This window comes from Pinus tabuliformis, chromosome X (genome assembly GCF_031772625.1).
Source record: "Pinus tabuliformis cultivar Carrire ecotype Pingquan chromosome X, CPIR1, whole genome shotgun sequence".
Taxonomy (NCBI): Eukaryota; Viridiplantae; Streptophyta; class Pinopsida; order Pinales; family Pinaceae; genus Pinus; species Pinus tabuliformis.
The window spans coordinates 457,252,580-457,275,647 of record NC_142308.1 but is presented as its reverse complement, the minus strand read 5'-3'; the positions used below and the strand labels follow the sequence as shown (position 1 = coordinate 457,275,647).

General features: G+C 38.6%; 1 protein-coding gene across 1 annotated transcript in view; it reads left to right on the top strand.

Annotated features, from left to right (window-relative positions):
• The window catches only part of LOC149140583 (calcium/calmodulin-regulated receptor-like kinase 1), a 149,267-nt gene that overhangs the window by 118,434 nt on the left and 7,765 nt on the right, over positions 1 to 23,068 (top strand). The window contains exons 4-5 of the mRNA XM_089446786.1: positions 9,530 to 9,615; positions 9,760 to 9,831. Of these exons, the coding sequence (XP_089302912.1) occupies positions 9,530 to 9,615; positions 9,760 to 9,831 (158 nt within the window). The remainder of the gene's footprint in view (positions 1 to 9,529; positions 9,616 to 9,759; positions 9,832 to 23,068) is intronic.

The window sequence follows — 23,068 nt, the reverse complement described above, 5'->3', positions numbered from 1 at the left end:
TCTCTTCATTCATTGGGTGCATTTGAGCTTGCTGACCCTTTATTTCTTTTTCTTTTGATAAGAAAACTATCTAATTCTAACCTTATAACTTCCAATGGCTTAGATTAAACTGTTGAGCTCATTTTTATTCTCTACCTAACTATTGATCTGCCAAGATTAAACAGTTTGGCCAATTCTTTATTCTCTATCTATTAACATGAAATTTAAAGCATGAATGAATCAAGTTTAAACTACTTTGATCATCATGGATTGTGGCATTTTTGACACGCTGCACACAATATTATTTTGCATAGTAAAGTAAAAGTAGTGGCATTTGAATTTGCACACTTTCATGATCTATTCTTATCTCTTTTTTGGGGTTTATATTTTATATTTTTTTGATATTTTTCTTTCTTTTAGTCCTTTGATTATTTTTTTAGGACATACCCTTTTTACATTTTTTAATTTTAATATGGGAAAACATTTTGCAGAAAGAAAAAGTATGTACAATATTACAAGACTAACCATAGCCAATTCAAAATTATGAATCCTATTATTATAGGACCCTAACAGGTGCCTTGAAGGATAGGGTTGGAGCCCTAGAGGATTAGAGTCCTCAAGAATCCAGGTTGGTGCCTGACAAAGAAGATATAGGATTGGAGTCCTTGGAGTCGTTGCCTCAATATTGACAAGGTCGGTGCCTTGGAAAGTCCAAGTAGGTGCTTGGCACATCCTAGGTTGGAGCCTGGGTGTTTTCATCTAGGGTTGGAGCCCTACCTATATTGTACTTGATTCATTGTAAAGTTTATATTAATAAAAGCATTTATTCCTATTGTTCATTTTGTGTTCTAAATATAAGTGATCTAACTGGTAAAAGTAACAATTGAAAAGAAATAGTGATTCACCCCCCCTCTTAGTATTTCCAACATGGTGATTGCTCTTTCACTCTTGCTTGGCCTTTTTCTTCACCTTAGCTCTAATACCATGTTAATTTTAGGCAACAATGGTATGTTCTATGCTTTAGAGCAATTTTACTTCAATTTCTTTATTATCCCAGTATCAATATTCAAATTAGCAATCACATCAACATTATACTAAAACGCAGATAGAACATAAACATAAACAATAGAAGACAAGCCAAGACAAGAGGACACAAGATGTGGCACCAGCCAGGGACAAACCCTAATGTGGGGAAACACTTGATCAAATCTTCTTCTAGTCTTCAATATTTCAGCAGAGAGAGATAGTACAATTTACAAATCTGATAATTTATAACAGCAACAAAAGAGCCCTAACCAAAAACGTCAATGCTAGTCAACAGGGCAGATTTGACCCTCAGCAAATCAGTCAACTTCTATCAACTTCAGCCTCCAAACAACAAGATAAAACAACTCTAAAAACAATCAAGTTCAGCCTAGTCAAAGTCTGGTCGAACAACCCACCTGCGGTCAGCCTTAGCTGCGGTCAACGTTGGTCAACAGTGAACGTTTAGCCTTGATTTTTGTGCCCAGAAATGCAGCCTGCCCAAACAAAGATAGCCCTCACAAAAACACAGTCAAAGGAGGTCAATGCATGTTGGTCAACACTTGGTCAAACTGTCCAGAAATTAAGTCTCTTGAAATTGGCGTCTTGAAATTTTGCTCTCCTAAAATTTCGGATGTGTGGAGAGAGAGAGAGGCCCAGAAATCCATACCCAATCAATTAAGAGAGAGAGAGAGAAGTGTGAAGATGAGTGTGTCCAAATGAGGCTAAGTCACCTTCTATTTATATGCAACGTTGATGATGAATAGACATGACTGTTGGGCTTCTGAGCCTACATAAGTTTGCTGGATGACCTTGACAATTTGACCATCATCAAAATAAATTTAGAACTTCATTTGAACATGTCAGAATCAGATGATCTTTAGATCAATCCTACACCTCTCAGAGAGAGGAATCCAAAAAAAAATATCAGCTGAATAAATAAGATGACCCATGTGGAGTTTGGCCCTATTTACCAATTTTAACAATTACCCATTCTCTAAAATGATCGAACTGCCTCACTATGATTCTCAGACCTTTTGAAATGTGCTACTCAGCCCTTCAAGATGCCTTTGAATCCTAGTTTTATTAGCCTAGAAAATGTCCTTTTGACTTGATCTTTAATACAAATGCAAACAAAACCTTTCACTGAGAATACTTCAAAGATGTATAAGTGATCTTCAAACTGCCTTTGATCATGACCTTAGCTCTGATTCCATGTTGAGAAATCCAAAGTGTGGCAGTTAATCGATTTCTCTTATTATGACATTATCTTGTGATGTTTCATTATTATTATTCTTTTGTTTGATTTATCTTTTCTTTATCATCAAGACTAATGCCAAACAACAAATAATAGAGGACACGAGATGTAGGCACGCAGCCAGGGAAAAACCCCACTCTAGGGGAAAACCCGGTCAAAATTCTTCCTTTAGTAGATTCAAAAGATGAGACGACCAAGACCTTCACAACCTATACTAGAGACTTCCTCCATCAAGTCAACCTTGCATTTTCTTCTTCAGCTGAGCAGTAGCTTATTCTTCAACTACTTCCTTGCAACAATGAGATGCTTTGGTCCTTCAATAAGATTATGCTTTGGTCTTGAAGTTCTGAGGCAACCTTCATTGTGACAAAGGAGCCATCTTCATACACTATCACTGTGACAACCTGTGATCCGAACTTCACTAAGGCATACTGAAGTCTGTGACAACCGAGCTTCTTACTGAGATTTTGCATCACTGTGATACACCGAGACTGTGGATCTAAGTTACCGGAAACTCCTGAAGAATTTCCCAGAACGCGGATCCCCGTTTCCGATACATAAACGGATACGATTCTTGTCCGAAACACTGTAAAAACGTTTTTGTGCCGTTTCAAAAAATCGGAAACTTTAGATTTGGAATTGGATACGTTTCCAAGGGATTTAAACTTTTTTGGATCCGTTTCCGGTAAAACGGATCCACGAAATTGTGATCAGAATCCACCCTTGAAATGTTAAAAATCTTGAAAATTTGCATAGCCATAAATAAATAATAAAAATGAAGAAATCAGATTTGCAAATAAACTCACTATAAACAGAATCTCATAAAATCTTTTCTAAATCTTTAGAAACAACAACACTCCATATATTTATTAAAAATTCTTACTAAGAAAAAGATAGATGTTCAAAAATGCAAATAAAGGGGTTCGATGAATGTCTTCGTAAAGAGATTTATTTGAGCGATTAATTTTCATTTTGGTTAAGGTCATTGATTTTGCTTTTGATTTCATAAATCCCTCCAATGTAACAAATCTTCTCTAGCCAATCTTGTGCCTGCATATAGTCACAAGACCAAGCTGACATTGAGAAGATTGAAATGTTCAGATAGGTCTTGATGGAATATCCCAATGATCCCATGGGCCTTTTAATTGTCATGCAAGGAAGATAGATATCATCTGCCATGCATGACACGTTCTTTGAAGGAGTTGGACCCGAAAGCACAAAGGTTGTTGCATTTCTGATTACATTATTAATGATGATGATAATATGTTGAATGTTATAATAATCACTAATGATGATGACAATTTTTATGTTGAATTGATGATGATGATTTGTTTATGTTGAATTCATGACGATGACTATGCATTTTTAGATATAGATTCTAGATTCTAGATTCTAAAAGATGAATGGTAATATGAAATATATATATATATATATATATATATATATATATATATATATATATATGCCGTTTCCTTGCCGTATCGTATCCTCATATTTTGAAAATTTGTCGTATCCGTTTCAAACCCCATATCCGTATCTGTTCCCGTATCCGTTTCAGTGCAACTTAGCTGTGGATACATCGAGATTGTGGTACACCGAGACTGCTTCTCTGAATTGGATTCAAACTCATTCACTGTAATAGCACTGAAAACTTCTATTTGACTTTTTCTGAACTTGTCTCCATCTGAGAGTTTGTACCGAACTGCAATCCGTACTTGTATCTCAGAGAGATATGCCGAGAATCTTACTGCAATAGTACCAACTCTTATCTCTCCGAACTTGTCTCTGTAGTTACATGAAATCATCTTTGCAATTTTGGTCGAAGGTGCACATGCCTATATATAGTTGATTCCCATAGTAAATAAGCCGACATGACTTCTTGAAGAGATGTGTCCCTATATTAGGCCGACATGTGTTCTTTGAGGGAAGCCGACTTGATGGAGACTTTGATGAAGAGGCTGACTTGATGGAGGAGTCTTTGACCAAACAATAATTGACTTTGTCAACAACCTAAAGCCTACAATGGAGGCTTGACCTAAAACAATTAACCCAAACATGAAACCCATGCTTTAATAAGTAAATTAAAATAATAATAAAATTTCTTTTTTCTTTCTTTTGACAAATATATTTCATTTTGATTCAAGTACAATTATGAAAACCGAACCTAGTTACATTCTTCAACATTTGTTGCATAACTTATGGTGCATATTATATTTATCATCTTAAGATTTTCATATTGCATGTTAATAAATGGGTTTTCATATGATTAAAGAAAAAATGGAATTAATATTTCTATTAACCATGACTGCCACTATAAAAACAAGAGTACATCCAATAGCCCACAAGCCAGACATACCAATAACTTATGAATTAGCAAGGGCCAAGATGCCCTTCGTACTGGGAGAACCTAACATTCTAACCTTATCACAATGGGCCAAACATGTCTCTTAGAATTGAGCCCAGGTGAATGGTAGAACAAACCATACTCGCAACCACTCAAGCTATTAAGACGGGACGAAAATGAAATTAATGTTATGTGCTTAAATGACATTTGTTAATGGACATCATTATGTATAATTATAGGGTTTGAATATTTGATTAAATCTATTTTTGCATCAGAAGTGTACATAAAACTTAGATAAGATATTTATGTGTATAATTAATTAGAACAACAGTCAAGGACTTAATACAGTTAATGTTGAAGTTTCCAAGTTTACTTAGTTTAGAAACCCTTCATGCATTTTTTCTGATTTATTCCTACCTACTTGTTATTTTTCTTTAACAAGTTATTTACAAAGTAAATACTGAAAATAAACACCAGTGCATGCTCAACATATTATAGATCAACAACTAAAAGAAACAAGAACAAACAGACCACATGACACCATTATTTTTGGACCAATTTCCTTTGAAAAACCCAATGGGGGAAAATCGGTGTAACTATTTGAGGGTTTTCTTATTAAGCAATATCAGAGTACAATCTGGGTGCCGAAAACTGGCCTACCCAACAGAGAATTTCCTTAGCAGCTATACCTCACAGTTTGAGAGAAATCTCCTGGCTAAAACCCTGGAAAATCCTTCCGGCAGCTCTTCAGCACAAAACTGCTCTGCAACCCCAGCGTCTGCCCAATTTGGACTGCGTCACCCCCTCTCTGTCTCACGCTGGCCTTGCGTCAGCCCTAGGAGGCCTTGCGTCAGCTTTCTGGGCCTTTGTGTCAGACACGCTGGCTCTCTGGTGCTTTGCGCAACACTTGGTTGCCTCTGCATGAGCCTTGTTGGCTCTGCGTCACTCTCCTTGGCTGTTGCGCTGCTTTCCCAGCACAATCTCTGCCTTCTCTGTTTCTCTGTATTCAATGCCTCTCAGTTGCTCTCCTGATCATTGATTCTATCTCTCTTAGCAAACCCTGCTCTAGAGAATAGAATCACTGATCACTCTGGTGTATTCTCCAAGTGAACCTCAAGCCTCCTCTTATACTTTTCCTGTTGACATCTCAACGGTTAAGATTAAGTCCTTAATCAATGGCTAAGATTAGATTTGGATTGATCCATGTCTTTTGGACCACTCTAACACATATTCATATTAATACACATTAATATTTTATTTCCCCTTAAGTTTAGACTTAGGGACTCCATTAAAAATATTAATTATTTTAATATCTATTGATCTGTTTAGAATATGCCCAAACCCTTTCTGGGTATTCGAGATCTCATGTGCCCCAACCTCTCCACCAAATTTCGTGGCTAGAGCACATCTGATGCTACCCCAAATCAACACTCCCTCTTAGCGAGGAATGTGCTCTAGCAATACTCCTCATTGAGTATTACTCTGATCATCCGACATCGGTACTTGTGCTGATGCTAGGCCTTCCTGCCCAATGTCCTCTGCATTGCTGCCTCCTGTACTACTGCCCATGGTTTTGCCACTGCCATTGTTGCATCTGTACGACAACTCCCTCTGCATCCGTGCTGCTGCTGGTCCTTTCTCCCAGCACTGCATTAGCACTACACCTCCTCTCATCAAGCTGCATCGTGCTGCCCACTGCTGCACTGCAACTCAGTTACTGAGAAGTAAGTCACTGATCTCCCAACTAACCCACTGATGCTAAAGCTCCCTCTGCCGCTGACAAGTGCTCCCTCTCTGACCTCTGCACTGCTGCAACAACTCCCTGCATCTCGCACAGTTGCACACCTCTCTGTGCCTTCCTGCACTGGTGCAACACTCCTGTGCCTCTCGCTCTGCTGCAGCTTGCTAGATCTGCGCTGTCTCGGGACTCCTGCACTATAGCTCTCTGCTGCTCCATCCGCATCCGTCTCTACCCACCCAGCCATTCCTACTGCTACTCATCAGGGCTCCTGTAGCAAGGTCTAATCCAAGAGGCTGGGTACCTCAAGGATCCTGCCCCTCATCGCCTGTAGTCTGCTTGACTATAGCTTGATGTCTCCCCACTTCCGCTCAAGTGGCGTGTGTGCACTCATGGCACAATCATCATCTGTCAAAACTTCCTTCTCTGCCCGTGCTGGCACTGCCTTAGTCTCAGAAGACTCTCCCTTACTCTTCTTCCTTGGGCACTGGGTCGCATAGTGACCCATCTCCCCACAGTGGAAGCACTTGATCTTGGAGAGATCTTTCTTCTTCTGCTTCTCTTGCTTTCCCTCAGATGTTAGGGCTACGTCTTCCTCCTCTTGCTGAACTTTGATCCCTTTGCTGCTGCTACCTGTCTTTGATTGTCGTCTGATCTCTTCCTGGCGAAGGGCTGCCCACATCTCGTCCCAAGGTAGGAGAGTCCCTCTGCCCAAGATACTCTGGACAAACACTTCACAATCTTCTGAGACAACATTTAGGGCTGTCCTCACCATAAGCCCCTGATTTGGTGTCGCTCCTATAGTAGTCAGCTGGTCTCGGATCTCATTCAGTCCTCTGAGGAAGGTGTCAATCGATTGACCCTTCTTCATTTGATACGACCTCAACTGATTCTCAAGTAGAATTCTTCTCTGCACAGAAGTATGATGGTACAGGTTCTTGAGAGCCTCCCACATGTCAACTGCCGTTTCCTTCTCGGCTATATGTGGTACCACATAATCCTTGACCCTGTCAAGGATAATGCACTTGGCCCTCGCCATCGCCTCTTTGTACTTGTCATTGTCATTTGGGTCGACTGGGATAGCTATCGCCTTCAAGGCGAAGTTCTTGATACGATTCCTATCTTGCACTGATAAGATTCTGGCCTTCCAGACTGCGAAGTTCGATGCTCCGTTTAGTCTATCTTGGTCTCTTACCTCATGAAGTGCTATGACGCTCCTCTACTTCCCTCCTGGAAGTTCTCTGTTCCACTCCTCTGAGTCTCTACTTCCCATCTGAAAATTCTCTTCTGGATTCCCTTTGAGTCCTGATTTCCCTCCTGGAAATCCTTCTGCCGCTTGTCGAGATGTCCACTACTCTGATCGTCTTGTGTAACTGCACTGCTGATCTAGGTTCCTCGGCTAGAAACCCTTGGTAACAACTCCTCTGGCCCTGCTCTGTCAGGTACTGTTCTAACTACAGTACCTCACCAACTCCACTCTGCAATATTCTTGCAGCCTTCTAGGCCCCAACAATTGTCTCTCTCTGAATTGCGTCAGCCCCTCTTTGCCCAACGCTGGCTCTGCGTCACCCCAGATGGGTCTGCGTCAGCCCCCTAGCCCTTTGCGTCAGTAATGCTAGCCTCTCTGAGGTTCTGCGCAGTTCCCGACTTCTTCTGCGTGGCTCTGGCTGGTTCTGCGTCACACTTCTTGGCTTCTGTGCTGCTAGAAACAACTTTTGTCACCTCGGGACTGCTGTTTTCTGTTGCTATTACTTTGCTCGGTTGATGTCTTTTAGTCCTCTTGTGATATGCAATCACGCTCCGATACCATGTTGAAGTTTCCAAGTTTACTTAGTTTAGAAACCCTTCATGCATATTTTCTGATTTATTCCTACCTACTTGTTATTTTTCTTTAACAAGTTATTTACAAAGTAAATACTGAAAATAAACAGCAGTGCATGCTCAACATATTACAGATCAACAACTAAAAGAAACAATAACAAACACACCACATGACACCATTATTTTTGGACCAATGTCCTCGGAAAAACCCAATGGGGGAAAACCGGTGTAGCTATTTGAGGGTTTTCTTATTAAGCAATATCAGAGTACAATCTGGGTGCCGAAAATTGGCCTACCGAACAGAGAATTTCCTTAGTAGCTATACCTCACAGTTTGAGAGAAATCTCCTGGCTGAAACCCCGGAAAATCCTTCCGACAGCTCCTCAGCACAAAACTGCTTTGCAACCCCAGCGTCTGCCTAATTTGGACTGTGTCAGCCCCTCTCTGTCTCATGCTGGCCTTGCGTCAGCCTTTCTTGGCCTGCGTCAGCCCCAGGAGGCCCTGCGTCAGCTTTCTGGGCCTCTGCGTCAGATACGCTGGCCTCTCTAGTGCTCTGCGCAACACTTGGCTGCCTTTGCGTGAGCCCTTGCTGGCTCTGCATCACTCTCCTTGGCTGCTGCGTTGCTTTCCCGACACAATCTCTGCCTTCTCTGTTTCTCTGTACTAAATGCCCCTCAGCGGCTCTCCCAATCACTGATTCTATCTCTCTTAGCAAACCCCGCTCTAGAGAATAGAATCATTGATCACTCTGGTGTATTCTCCAAGTGACTCTCAAGCCTCCTCTTATACTTTTTCTGTTGACATCTCAACGGCCGAAATTAAGTCCCTAATCAATGGCTAAGATTAGATCTGGCTTGATCCATGTCTTTTGGACCACTCCAACACAGATTCATATTAATACACATTGATATTTTATTTTTCCTAAGTTTAGACTTAGGAACTCCATTAAAAATATTAATTATTTTAATATCTTCTGATCTGTTTAGTATCTGCCCAAACCCTTTCTAGGTATTGGAGATCTCATGTGCCCCAACCTCTCCACCAAATTTTGTGTTTAGATTACATCTGATGCTACCCGAAATCAACAGTTAATGAAGTGACGTTATCGTTTTCGCAAAGGCAACAATATTATATAAATATTCTATTGTTTGTCCACACAAGACACGTACATATTATGGACTATGCTAACAAGAAATGAGGGATTGGAAATACTTTATCTAAGAAAATCTGTTATGCTTCTTACATATTTAGTATTTTGTTAATTGAATTAATTAGAGTGGTTCCTTTTATATATGTCATGCTTTGAGAAATGCTTATTTGTTACTACTGATAAAATTGCTTCCTCTATGCTGTGTTTTTTATTTAGACGAGAGTTTGGAGCCATTAAATTGGGAACGAAGGGTTCGCATAGCACAAGATATATCAAGAGGAATCGAATATCTCCATGACGGGGTATACTTTCTGTTTCTGATGATGAATAGAATAGTTGAAAATCTTTTTTCCTTTTTTTGTTTTTCTGCAATTGAGTCCTTCAAATATTGTATACGAACAAAATCTATCAAATTGCAGTTGATTCTTTAATTGATCTTGTCACAGGCAGTACCCTCAGTACTTCATCGAGACATAAAGTCTGCCAACATATTACTAGACCATTCTATGAGAGCCAGGGTATGATTATTTTACTTTGTTCAGTTTGAATGCAAGGTTCGGAATCTTCATTTTTGCTTCACTTTTCCTTGTTGAAAATAGAACTGAAGTAGGGAACAGTGATAAACATGTGGAAATTTGTAGGTCGATATTGTGCAGTGATTCCTTGGTTTTCGAGAATTCATTGAAACTCCTTACACACCCCAAATATCCCTGAACTATGACTTAATATTGATATAAAGTTTATAGGAAGCCATTGCAATTGGTGCAAAATTATAGCTGTATTACTATCGGTCCAAGTATTTTTCTTTTCTCTTAAGCATGATTAACAGTGTGCTAACAAACTGAAGTGAGAACACCGTGTACCAAACATATCTTTAGAGATTGATAATGTATTTCCGTGTGAAGAAAGCTCTTAAAATGCCTTTGTTTCTTATTTCATCATGTTAACATAAATTAATTTAGTTCTAGCATTGCTTGAACAAATAATAACGTTAAACAATAAAACCACTTTCTGGAGACGTTAAAAGCTTCTACAGATGGGGCAAGTTTTGTTGTCTTCTTTTGCACTTGTCTTCCAAAAAATAAATTGGCATCAATATTCCCAGTACATTCTGTAGGACATGTTTTTCTAAGGGATGAAATGATTAGTAATGTCAGTGAGTTTGAAAAGTCCTATGGAACAATTTTTTCTGCAATAACGTGCCATGTGCCTTCCTATTTGAGCCATCATCAGGAAATGCTTACCATGCTATGAGGGATGTATCTATACTGTGAAAGTCATCCAGAACTTGGAGCTGGCCTCATGCATACCCACTTCAGGGTTATGAACCCAGGTCTCTGAATTAATAAATTCCAGATCACCTCACTGCTTACTGCTAGACCACACCCTTGTGGGCAAAAGATGTTTTCTTTAACTTATAGGATATATAATATAGGGAGATATTATACATAAATAGTAGAAATTAAATTGACTTGGTTGATATGGGTAGAGATGGAGCAGAGTGGGAAGAACTGACAAGAAGCTTCTCATATGCATGGGATTGCCAAAAACTTGCTTGAGGCTTGTATTGTATTCTCAACTTTGGATGATGGTACGTTGGAAAAGAGCTCCTGGAATAGAAAGGATAATTTTGCATAAGAGTGTGATGGGGCTTTTCTTAATGTCTAATAATCTTATATGAAATCAATTACATAATGGAATGTACCACCTACTTTATTCCTCCCCTAATTGTAAGGGTGTTGTGCAAAAGTGCATATGTTTGCAAATGATACATAATAAAATTACATTAATATTTTACACAAATATTGTTTTGTATGATAGCAGCCATATTTTCTTTAAAAACATTTAGGGAGGATATAAATCTAGGTCAAATCTAGTTGTTACTCCAATATCGTTATTTATTTTGAACATGGTAACATTTTACCATCTCCTTACAATGGTAACTTCACTATTTGGACTGTGTATGGAGATGTTAATGCCAATTAACAATTTTTTCTAGCAATAATATGATTTATATGGATATGCATGAAGGCAAGGATAAAATATATGTGTGTACCTTATTATTGATTCCAAAAAGCTTCAATGCTAGATATGGTAAAGACATTTTGAATGCCCACTAATGCATTGTTAGGGTCATGTAATGCAAGATTATTATGTTTTGTTATGTTTATAGTGAATATGATAAGCGTAGAGCCAACCATGAGACCAAACACTGAAAACAAGGCCACTAGACAAGTTCATTTTGATTAAGATTGTTCTAAGAATGGGACATGCTAGTATTTGAATTTGTCTTAGGTTCAAAAGGGTTTGGGTTATTGAGTGTTGAGATTCACAAATGAAAGTATGAAACCAAATGGAACCTGTTACCCCTCATATTGGTGTGAGTAGTAAATTGTGATTCTCATCGCATGAAAAGTTTTGCAAGGGTAACTTGCGTGGATGATGATGAGCTTGAGTTGCATACCTCTTATTTTTGCTTGATGATAGTGCATCTTGGGATAGTGATGACTCTAGATCCTCCATGATGTTGCTTGGGGATGGTTAAGCATAGTAGTCTTCCTTGATGGATTATGGAGTTGATGGTCTTTGTCCGTTTTACTTTCATCATAGCCACATATTGCTTGGTTGAATGATGGTGATGACATGCTCTTTGGTGCTTTGATATGATGGTTTTCATATCTTTAGATCAGCTTCTTGGTACTAGCTCCTTGCTTCATGGTATTGCCCCTAGATGGCTTGTATGGTATGGTGGAAAAATTTCTTGTGGATTAGTACTCTAACATTTCATGCATCCACTGTATTTTTGTGATGATGCTTGACAAGATAGACAAGCTAGTTCATGGAGTGTTTACCTCCTCATGCATGTTTTAGAGCAGTGTTGACAATATCGGCGATATATCCCTGATATTTGGAAATATCACGATATTTTCGCTCCCCAGAAATATTGCGATATTTTTGAGATATCGTCGATATCTCGTGAAATTATCGTGCGACGATAGTAAATATCACCGATCCGTCTAACCTGCACCTAGAAAAGGGAAAAACCGATTTTTTTTTGCCCATTTTAGTTTTCTGAGTGTTGGAGAAGGGGAGAGCGTCGTGGTAGTTGTCAAGGAGGAATTGAGGATCGAAGAGTCATTATCACCACCAACTACGAATTTTTTGTTGATCAAAGATTGAAGAACAGTTTGACAAACTTCATTTCTTCCATTAACAGGTATGTTCTTAAAAACCCCTATGTTAATGATTTTTTTCATAGATGTAGGGTTATTCTTGCTTGCCTCTTTGCCTACCAGCATTTTGCTTCTTCTTCTTTTTTTCCATTTGCTATGATTTTCATGCCCATGAGCCAATGCAAGGGTTTTCTCCATATTTGGATAGCAAACTCCATTTCTTTTTTTAACTTTCAAATGCACTTTCTTATTGTCATTTTCAATGAATTCACATTGCAAATAATGTAGCAAAAAAGTATTTTGTAAGATGAAGTGGTTATTACTTATTATTTTTTGTGTATGGGTGGAGTAACTTTAATCATTAATTCCAATTTTTTGTTTTTTTGGTGCCCTAGGTTTGAATTAGCTCACTACAAATATGCCAAAAGCCTTGGACCCATTTTGGGAGTATGGGGAGCCTGATGGTGGGACAAATTAGGCATATCTATCATGCAAATTGTGTGGGACCACGATGACAGGAGGGGTTACGCGATTGAAATACCATTTGGATAGACTCCCTGGACATGATGTTGGGCTTTGTACAGTCTCTAGTTTGGAGCTTATACGAAAAACTCTTGAAGCAATTGATGAAAAAGACAAAAACAAGGAAGAGGCAGAAAGAAACAAGGCTGAATGGGCAAGTAGATCTTTCAGGATATCTTCTTCTGATTTTGAGGTTGAGAATAGTGCGAAGGGCTCCACAAACAGGACATGGAGCACAACCTTCCATAAAATCGATTGTTAAAAAAAAAGGAGAAGCAAGAAGTAGATAGAGTTATGGGGAGGTGTCTTTTCTAGAGTGACTTACCTCTCAGCATCACCAAAACCAATCCATTTTGGCAGCCAATGTGTTATGCTATTGTTGTTGTGGGTCCAAGGCACAAAAGTGCTGCATATGAGGAGTTGCGGGGGCCAATTCTTCAAGCAAAAAAACAGGACATCAACTCTTGATTGGCGGAGTTGAAACAAACATGAGAAGTTTCTGGATGCACAGTGATGTCTGATGGTTGGACAGATAGGAAGGGTAGGACCCTTCTAAATTTCTTGGTACATTGTCCTAAAGGTACCATGTTTATTAAATCAGTGGATGCATCAACACATATCAAAGATGCAACAATGATATGTGAGTTGTTAGATGGGTTCATCTGGGAGATTGGTGTGCAGAATGTGGTGCAAATCATAGTAGACAATGCAACGAATTATGTGTCTGTCAGCAGGATTCTTATGGAGAGGCACCGCACATTGTTCTGGACTTCGTGTGTAGCACATTGTATCCATTTGCTGCTTGAGGATATGGGGAAACTCTCCTTCATAAAGGAGGTGATTGATATGGCTAGGAGCGTCCCCAAGTTTATTTATAACCATGCTTTTGTTCTTAGCCTCATGAGGAGGTACACTAGAAACAAGGAGTTGTAGTGTCCCGCAATCACACTTTTTGCCACCAACTTTATTACTTTTCATTCTTTGCTTCGATGCCAATGCGAGTTGAAGCAAATGTTTGTTTTTGATGAGTGGTGTGATTATAGATACAATAGGAGACAAGATGGTAGAGCCATTGCAAAAGTTGTGTACTCTAACACGTTTTGGCAGGGAGTAGAAGAAGCATGCTCAGTTAGTGAACCTATAGTAAAGGTTCTGAGATTGGTAGATGGGGACAAGCTTGCAATGGCTTATTTGTATGAAGTCGTGGATAGGGCCAAGGAGGCCATTTGTTCTTATTATGCAGACAAGGGTTTTGCTGGGCTTGATAGGCATATGATGTTATGGGATGTGATTGATAGTCGGTGGACAGGGATGCTTCATTGACCCATTCATGTAGCATCACTTTTCCTCAACCTCTCATTTTCATACAAATGTGCCTTTGATTTTGATGGCGAGGTGATGGAAGGGCTCCATTCCTGTATTCATAGGATGGTACCTGATCCTGAGCTTCGTAGCAAAATCAATCACGAGATGCATTTTTATCGGGATTGTGTTGGCCTATTTGGCTTTGATGATGCTATTAGGGAAAGGACCCTCTTCATGCCACATAAGTGACAAGTCATCACTCATTAGAATTTCCTTATTTATAATTGTAGATTTTTAAAATTCAATTATGTAACTTTTATTTGAAAGTTTAATTATGTTTTAAGTTTTTGACTTTTTTATTTCTTTATTTTGTTGTAGATATTTGGTGGCGAAGCTATGGTGTAAGGGCACCAAATTTGTAGAAATTGGTCGTAAGAATCCTGAGTCAAACATGTGGCTCTTCAGGGTGTGAGCGCAATTGGAGTGTATTTGAGAAAATACACTCAAAAAAGCGCAACAGGTATAACTTTGAGCTTCATTCAGTTGAGAAATTACATTTATTGTAATTTTTAATTTTTAATTCATGACCCTCAAGTGTCAAGAGTCAAGACTCATTAGTTTTTTTTACACTCTTATAGATTGGAGTTCGCACGCCTTAATGATTTAGTGTATGTGCATTACAATATCCGACTTCTAGTGAAGCAAATAGAAGCACCAATGGATCCAGATGCCATTTCCTTGGACAATATTGATGTATTGTCTCAGTGGAGGGTGGAGTCTGAGGTGCCCATGTTAGAGGAGTCACCTTCATGGTTAGAGCCAGATGATCCATTAGAACAGGGGTAGCAAGAGGAGGAGGAGGAGGAGGAGCAACACAAGGAGGAGGAGGAGGAGGAGACTGTGGGAACATCAACATCAACACCATCTGGTATAGATATAGGAGAGCACAACTCTATACCTATCACTCATTATTTGACATTAGGGTAGGGCTAGGGCCTTCTACTGCTAGGGGCAGGCCTGATAAACAACTCATCACGTTTTCCCGTAAAAGGGGGAGAGGGCACTGATTTCAGATAGATAACTGCCAGTTTTATTTGTTTTGCTACATATAACTCATGATGATGAGATACTTTTATATATGTGATGTTATTTTGTATTGGTTCTCCACATTTGAGTCCTTGATTGGACAATTATCAGGGATCAACAGGATTTGGCATCGCCTTTGATGTATCATTTCTATTTGACATCATATATATTAGTGCTTTCTTCATATTTATGTGCCAATGTGTTTATTTCATGTTGTTATTCCTTTTTATGTTTAAAAATTTGAAAAAAAATGAATATATTATGCATTTTTTATGCTTGCCTATATTGCCGATAAGATGTTCTCAGGACCCTCGCCGATATTTTGCCGATATCGATATTATCAACATTGTTTTTAGGGTTTGTCATTTTAGGTTGAGATGTGGCTCTTGTGAAGGAGCGCTTTGGTATTTCTCATGTCTATTTTTCTTTTATGATTATATTGAACACATTAAAAGTTTACTCACCTCTTTGCCATACTTTGGAGCAACCTATGGGGTTTGATGAGGGTTGCGATGGTGATATGCTACTAGACTCTTGTGATGGAGCATCCAAGTTCTTGGAGTGTCTATTATACTCCTACAGTGATACTTGATGAGATCAAAAACTCTTTTTGATGTGTTCACCTCATATTTTGGAGAAACTAGGGTTTCAAGGCTAATTTTGGCATGGTTAATGGCTCACACTTCTTGGATAGAGTGCCCTAGGATTTTTTTGTGTCTATCATGGTCCTATGGCCATACTTGATGGGACATACACATGATCTTGGTGTGCACTCCCCTCTATGATGTATTTCTAATACTTGACATAGTTTTTAGATGATTTTCAGCAAATAGGTGATGATGGATGACATTGCATTCTTCGTGAGAGTGCCTTGGACTTTGAGTTGTTTGTTGATATTGGTTGTATTCACAGTGGCTTCACTCAATGAACTTCTGACATATCACATGCGTTCGTGACATACTAAACAATACCCTTAATTTGACTACATATTGGAAAATACCTCTAAAAATCACATTATTTAACCCCCTAGCAATATGAACCCAATACACCTTCCTAATGTAAAAAACCCGTACTTTCATTAGATATTGTAGGTATCCATTTTTTCATTAACTTTTTTTACACCCCTTTATATTTTTTCATTAACATTGAGCTCCATTTTTTATACCTTCCATCTATGTCACAGGGTTCGGCGAACCTGAAGGTTCAGGTTCGAAATTCGGCGAACCTGAAAAAAAAATTTTGAAATTCGTTCAGGTTTGCCGACCCTGAAATTCGAACCTCAAGTCGAACTTGAACGAACTCAAACCTAAACGAACCTCAACGAACCTGAAGGCGAATTTTAACGAATTTTTTAAGGTTCGATTTTTTTAATGATGCACTGAGAACTTCATTATGACAGCCATGATCGCTGTTTTATCCTACCTTCATCACTGTACTCTAGACCATCATGTTGACTGTGATCATGCGAGAGTGTATTCCATGATTGCAGGATCATTGTGATCTTTCTTACACCGAGACAGTGAGATCATGTAAAGATAGTGAGGGATCCGAAGATCTTTCCATTACATATATATATACATTGACTGTTAAGAAATAGATTCACCAAGATGAGATACTATTCCTCACTATATTGAGGTCCTTACTGTCTCATTTATTCCGAGACTGTAATGGTTACTGTGGCTCTTTGTTATGCAGGGATTGTATCCTCCGAGAATGATCATTTCTGCGGCTTTGTTATTGTGCCACAATTGTAGTATATATATGTGTGTGTGTGTGTGTGTGTGTGATTGAGACAACGTCTAACATCAATCTTATTAGGCCGAGAGAGAGGTTCTATCATTGCTGTTCTTTGTCTAGAGTCTAGACTTCTACAGGAGTATCACCGAGGCCTTGATGCCAAGACTGCTATGCGAGATCCATTGACACTGTGCCTTTGTCCTAGATCTTTGCTACTCCATTCAGCTGAGATCCTCACAGGTATGTCGAGATCACTAGCTGTGCAATTGTGATATGTCTAGGTAGATTTGTATGCTAAAACAGATATGTCGAGAATGTCTAATCCTTCAATCTTTGCAACGTCCATTATACAAGGTTATTCCTGCTTCATTAGACCGAGGTCATATATATATATATATATATATTGAAAAATATGTATAGTCAAACCTAATGCCGAACCTCATTCGAACCTGATCGGAAAATTCGAATTCAAATCGAACTTAATCGTTGTTGAACTCGAATTCGAACTCGAACCATGTGACATAGCCTTCCATTATAAAAACCCTTAGACTCTATATATCCCCCAATATATTATGTCATTTCTTCTTCAATATATATCCCCCAATATGAGTGCACATGGTATGGTATTGCTCCCCCAGTGAAGCTCTTGTGGTCATATTCTATAAGATAGACACTTGATCTAGGGAAGCAGTCTACTTCTTCATGGTTTGTCAGACATATATCGTATTATGGATAGAGGGGCTTGTTATCACACGAATTAGCAATCTTGCAAAAGGACCAACAAGATGCTAGATGCGGCACCACACAAGACAAGTGCCCACTGTCACCTCAACATAAATCCCTATTGTTTAGGCAAAATCATAAAATACCACGGCGGGCTTCCCTACACAAACAAACAATCCACCATAGGATTAGTAGACCAGTGCCTGTAAATCTCTATTGGGTGATGGGCTCTAGGAGTTAGTTTAAATTATTGCAACTCTATAAATGATATTTTATTGCAGAAAAATGCAAAACAGCAATCAAACATTCAATAAAATGAAGAGTAAATCCTTGAAAAAGCACGAGATTGAGTGTAAGACAGCCCCTTACCAACTTGGAGATGATTACTCTTGATTATACCCTTGGTATGTGGCTGGAAATAACTCTCTTTCTTGCTGTTTTGGTTTTTGTCTTTGTGTTATTATTGTGTTAATTCTTTGCCTGTGCTTTTTGTTTTCGTTGAAGTTTATATTTTATGATCCTCGTTCTGCCCATTGTTTTAAGAAACGACTGTTTCGAAACCGAAACGACCTGGTTGATCCGTTTCAATAGCAAAATTAGTGACCCGGCCATGGAAACGGTCCGGTTGGCCGAGTCACCCATGACTCGGCCAACCCGGCCGTTTCCGATATGACTCGGCCGAGTCACAAAGGAACGGCCCAAGCACACGTAAACAACAAAAAATATAATTTTTTAATGGATTTTTTAATTGTTTTTTGTTTGGTTTGGACCCCAAACAGTTATATGAATATGCTAAATGATTTTTGGGGTCCATTTCCCCCTCCCAAACCCTATTTAACACACCCAAGTGCTCTCATTCACTCACAGCAGTCTTATGCATTTGAGTGAGAGTCTTCTTTGAGAGTTAGTGAGCAGTTCTTGAGCTTGTTTTGGAGCAGCAGTGAGGAGTCTTGGAGGAGCATTGTAGCTGGAGTGAGGAGCTTCTTGGGCAGCCATTTGGAGCAGCATTGAGGAGCTGATTCTTGGAGCAAGCTTGAGGAGGCAGTTTGTGCCTGGAGGTATTTTTTTCCACCTCTATAAATCTGTTTTTTCTTAGTAAATTTTAGGTGCATATCTAGAAAGCTTAGAGAGTGTTTTTTGTCAAATAAATGAACATTGAATCAATGTTTTTTTTTTTTTACTTCATTTTCAGATTGTTTGCTTTCATTTCCTAGTCAAAAAATGGCACCTAGAGCAAGAGATCCTGCTTGGGCATATGTTGAAATGGTTGATAGTCAAATGCAATGCGAATTTTGCCATAGGAAAATTAAGGAAGGTCCTGGGGGCATTCATAGGCTGAAACAACACTTGGCAGGGATTAGAGGCCAAATTACCCCATGTACCTCACCAGAAATTGGGGAGATCAGAAAGAATTTGTTGGCCAGCTTTGAGAAATTTAAAGAAGATAAGGCTAGGCAAAAAGACATACAGGCTGAAATTGGGAGGAAGAGGGAGATACAAAAAATGATGGCTACCAACCCCCACTATGATTTTGAGGGTTCTTCCTCTATCCCTCAAACTGAGGCATCCAACCCTTTCCGATATGTTCCTCCCTCTTTTGGTTCTGTTCAAGATAAGGGAAAGGGTAGAATGTCAATGAAAAAGGGTGATGTGACTATCAAAAGTTATTTCACTCCCTCCTCTCCATCAGATGCACATGGTCCTGAAGTTAGTAAAACTCAAATGCAACCCACTTTAGATGACCATTGGAAGAAAGAATTGAGGGAGACTGCTTGTGATTACATAGCTAGATGGTGGTATGATGCTGATATCCCCTTTAATGCTGCTCGTTCACCATATTATGAGCCTATTTTTGATGCCATACATGCTGCTGGAAAAGGCTTCAAAGGCCCTACTATGCATGAGCTAAGGGGGGTTCGTTTGCAGAAAGAAATTCAATCCATTAATGAGTATTTGCAAGAGTTCAAGGACTCATGGGCAAGAACAGGGTGTACCATCATGTCAGATGGATGGACTGATCAAAGAAACCGTACCATCATAAACTTTCTTGTCTTCTGCCCACAGGGAACCATGTTTTTAAAATCAGTTGATGCATCTAATAAGATAAAAGATGGCCACTTGTTGTTTCAGCTATTGGATTAGGTTGTTGAGGAGGTGGGGGTGGCTAATGTTGTTCAAATCATCACCGATAATGCCTCTAACTATGTTCTTGCTGGTAAACTGTTAGAGGAAAAACACAAGACCATCTTTTGGACCCCATGCGCTGCACATTGCATAGACCTCATGCTTGAGGATATTGGAAAATTAGATTGGGTCAAAAACACTATAGATCATGCCAAAAGCATAACAAAATTTATCTACAATCATACATTGGTTTTGAGCCTCATGAGGAAACACACTGGGGGCAAGGATATTATTAGGCCTGCCATCACTAGATTTGCTACACATTTTTTGACATTGCAATCTATGCTTTCCCAACATAGAAACTTGCAAAAGATGTTTTCCAGTGATGAATGGAATCAAAGCAATTGGTCTAACAAACCAGAAGGCAAAGAATTGAAAAGGAAAGTCCATGAAGAAACTTTTTGGAGAAAGGCAACAGAGATTGTGAAGCTTGCTGAGCCACTAGTTAAGGTGTTGCGGTTGGTGGATGGGGAAAGGTTGGCTATGGGCTTCATTTATGAGGCTATGGATCAAGCAAAGGAGCAAATAAAGACGTATACAAGGATAGAGTGGCAAAGTATGGGCCCATTTGGGCAATCATTGATGAAAGATGGAACAATCAACTCCATCACCCTATACATGCAGCTTGGTATTTTTTGAACCCACAGTATCATTATAAAGCTAAGGAGTCAGGAGCTTTGAGGGGGGAGGTCAGAGATGGACTGGTTGATTGCATTGAACGCATGATCCCATTGGAGTCTGATCAGCTGGAGATACACCGACAGGCCAATATCTTCAGCAATGCAGCAGGTACCTTTGGGAAGAACCTAGCAAAGATTGCAAGAGAAGCAGATGAGCCAGGTAAACAAAAATTTCAATTTTCAAATTCTTAATAGTTTTACTTTTTTTTTTAAAGTTTGTTAAATCGTTTATAATTTGAAAGTTAGATATAATTTGTAATTTTGTTGAGCTAACTCATTACACTCCTATGTTTTTTGCAGCACAATGGTGGGAGGCCTTTGGTGGCCATTGTCCTGAATTGCAAAGGTTTGCAATTCGTATTTTGAGTCAAACTTGCAGTGCATCTGGGTGTGAGCGCAATTGGGTTGTCTTTGAGAGGATTCACACAAAGAAGAGAAACCGTTTGGGTAAAAAACGGTTAAATGATCTAGTTTATGTCCAATACAACCTTCGGCTTAGACGAAACCATTTGCTGAACAAAAGACCTGATTCAGATCCCATTGTGTTGGAAGACATTGATCCAACATCAGATTGGGTAGTGGAGAGTTGTCCAGCAGAGTTTGATCCTGATGAGGATCTTGATATAGATTTAGATCTGGAGACATCAGTTGAACTTGAACATGTTGTTCAACTTCAGCCTGTTCAGTTGAATGCAGATCCCAATCCACCAGCCTCAGTCAGCCAGCAAGGACTCTAGTTGTAGGTGCTTCCTCTGCTCAGCCACGACAGAAGCGCAGCCGCATATCTACTCTATCTCAGCTTGCATCTGCTGCAGTTGCACAGCCTGCTAGTGGTACCACTTCTACAGTTGCAGTTGGGGATGATGATGATGAGGAGGAGCCATGGGGCCCCCTGTCTGACTCTGATGATGGTGATCCAGAGATTGATCGACATGATCTTGGCTCCTCTGACAGTAGCTACTATCCAGTAGTACTGTAGTACTAGTACTGGAGTCTCGTCACCGTCACAGTTTACTTTTGTTGTAGAGGCCATTTCTAGCCTCCTTGTTTATGTGTTTTTTGTTTTGAGTCTTCGATCATGTATGACAGTTGACTATGTATTGCCATTGGGTACCATTTTGATATAATGGATTGGTTCATGAGCCTACTTTGATCATATGTTGTCTTCCATCTATATTATAATGCTGTGTGTTTGGAAACATGAATGAAAATCTTTAAAATTATGTTTTTTTATAAAAAAAATAAATATTTAATGTATTTTTTACAACGAACGAGTCATTGAAATCGAGCCGGCCGAGTCATTACCGTTTCGGAGTCGGAGTCTTAAAACATTGAGTTCTGCCGCCCGCCCCCCCCCTTTTGTTATTGTCCTTGGTTCCAAGCTACCCCACCCCTTTTCTTTTTCTCTTTTATATCCTTGTGAGCTTGATGTTTTGGTCTTTGTTTTCTCTCGTAATTTGTAGGTTTTACCTTTATATTTAAATAAAATAATTATATATAAATTAATCCTTTACCCTAGCTTTGTTTCTGTATACATTTAAAGTCTATATTATGAATTATATTTTTATTGTTTATTTTTGGTTATTTGATTAATAGACTTAGGTTATTATTATTATTTATTCCAATGTGTTCTATTTACATTATTTATTTAAATATTGTTCTCATATTTGTCAAAAATATTATATATTTTACTACTGATATTATCAATTAATTATATAGTTAATATTATGATATATTAAATATTATTTGAATATATAATTATTATTATGATATGTTAAACATTATTATTAATAATTAAATAGCATTGAGTTGTTTTTTACTATTATTAATATTAAACCATATTATTATTAAAGCTTTGGTTAATTTTTGGACTATAATATTAATTATACGTTATATGATCTTTGTTGATTATTTTGGGGGTTTATTTATTAAAGAGGATATAGATTTTATTATTAATTTTGCGAGGTGAAAATTTCCTTTTGACCTTCATAGCTTGATTTAGAATTTTTCCAACGTTTAATTTTGGTGTTTGACCCATTTTTGTGGCTTTTGAATTTTCTGGTTTTTGTCCCTTTCTGTTATATCTCTACCCTATTTATTCCTTTGGACTGGATCAGATTTTTGATTATTGTCCTAATGATGAACCACACTTGTTGGTTTGAAATGTTGAACCAAAATACTATGTGATGGATCCTGAAGAATTACATCAAAACATTACCTGCTATATTTACCTAAATTGGTCTTACAATATTAATGGTATTTAATGGAAAAGTACTCTTGAATTCTTGATATCCATTTTTCTCTTAGTCCCAAACAATCATGTTGTGATACTATATCTTTTACCA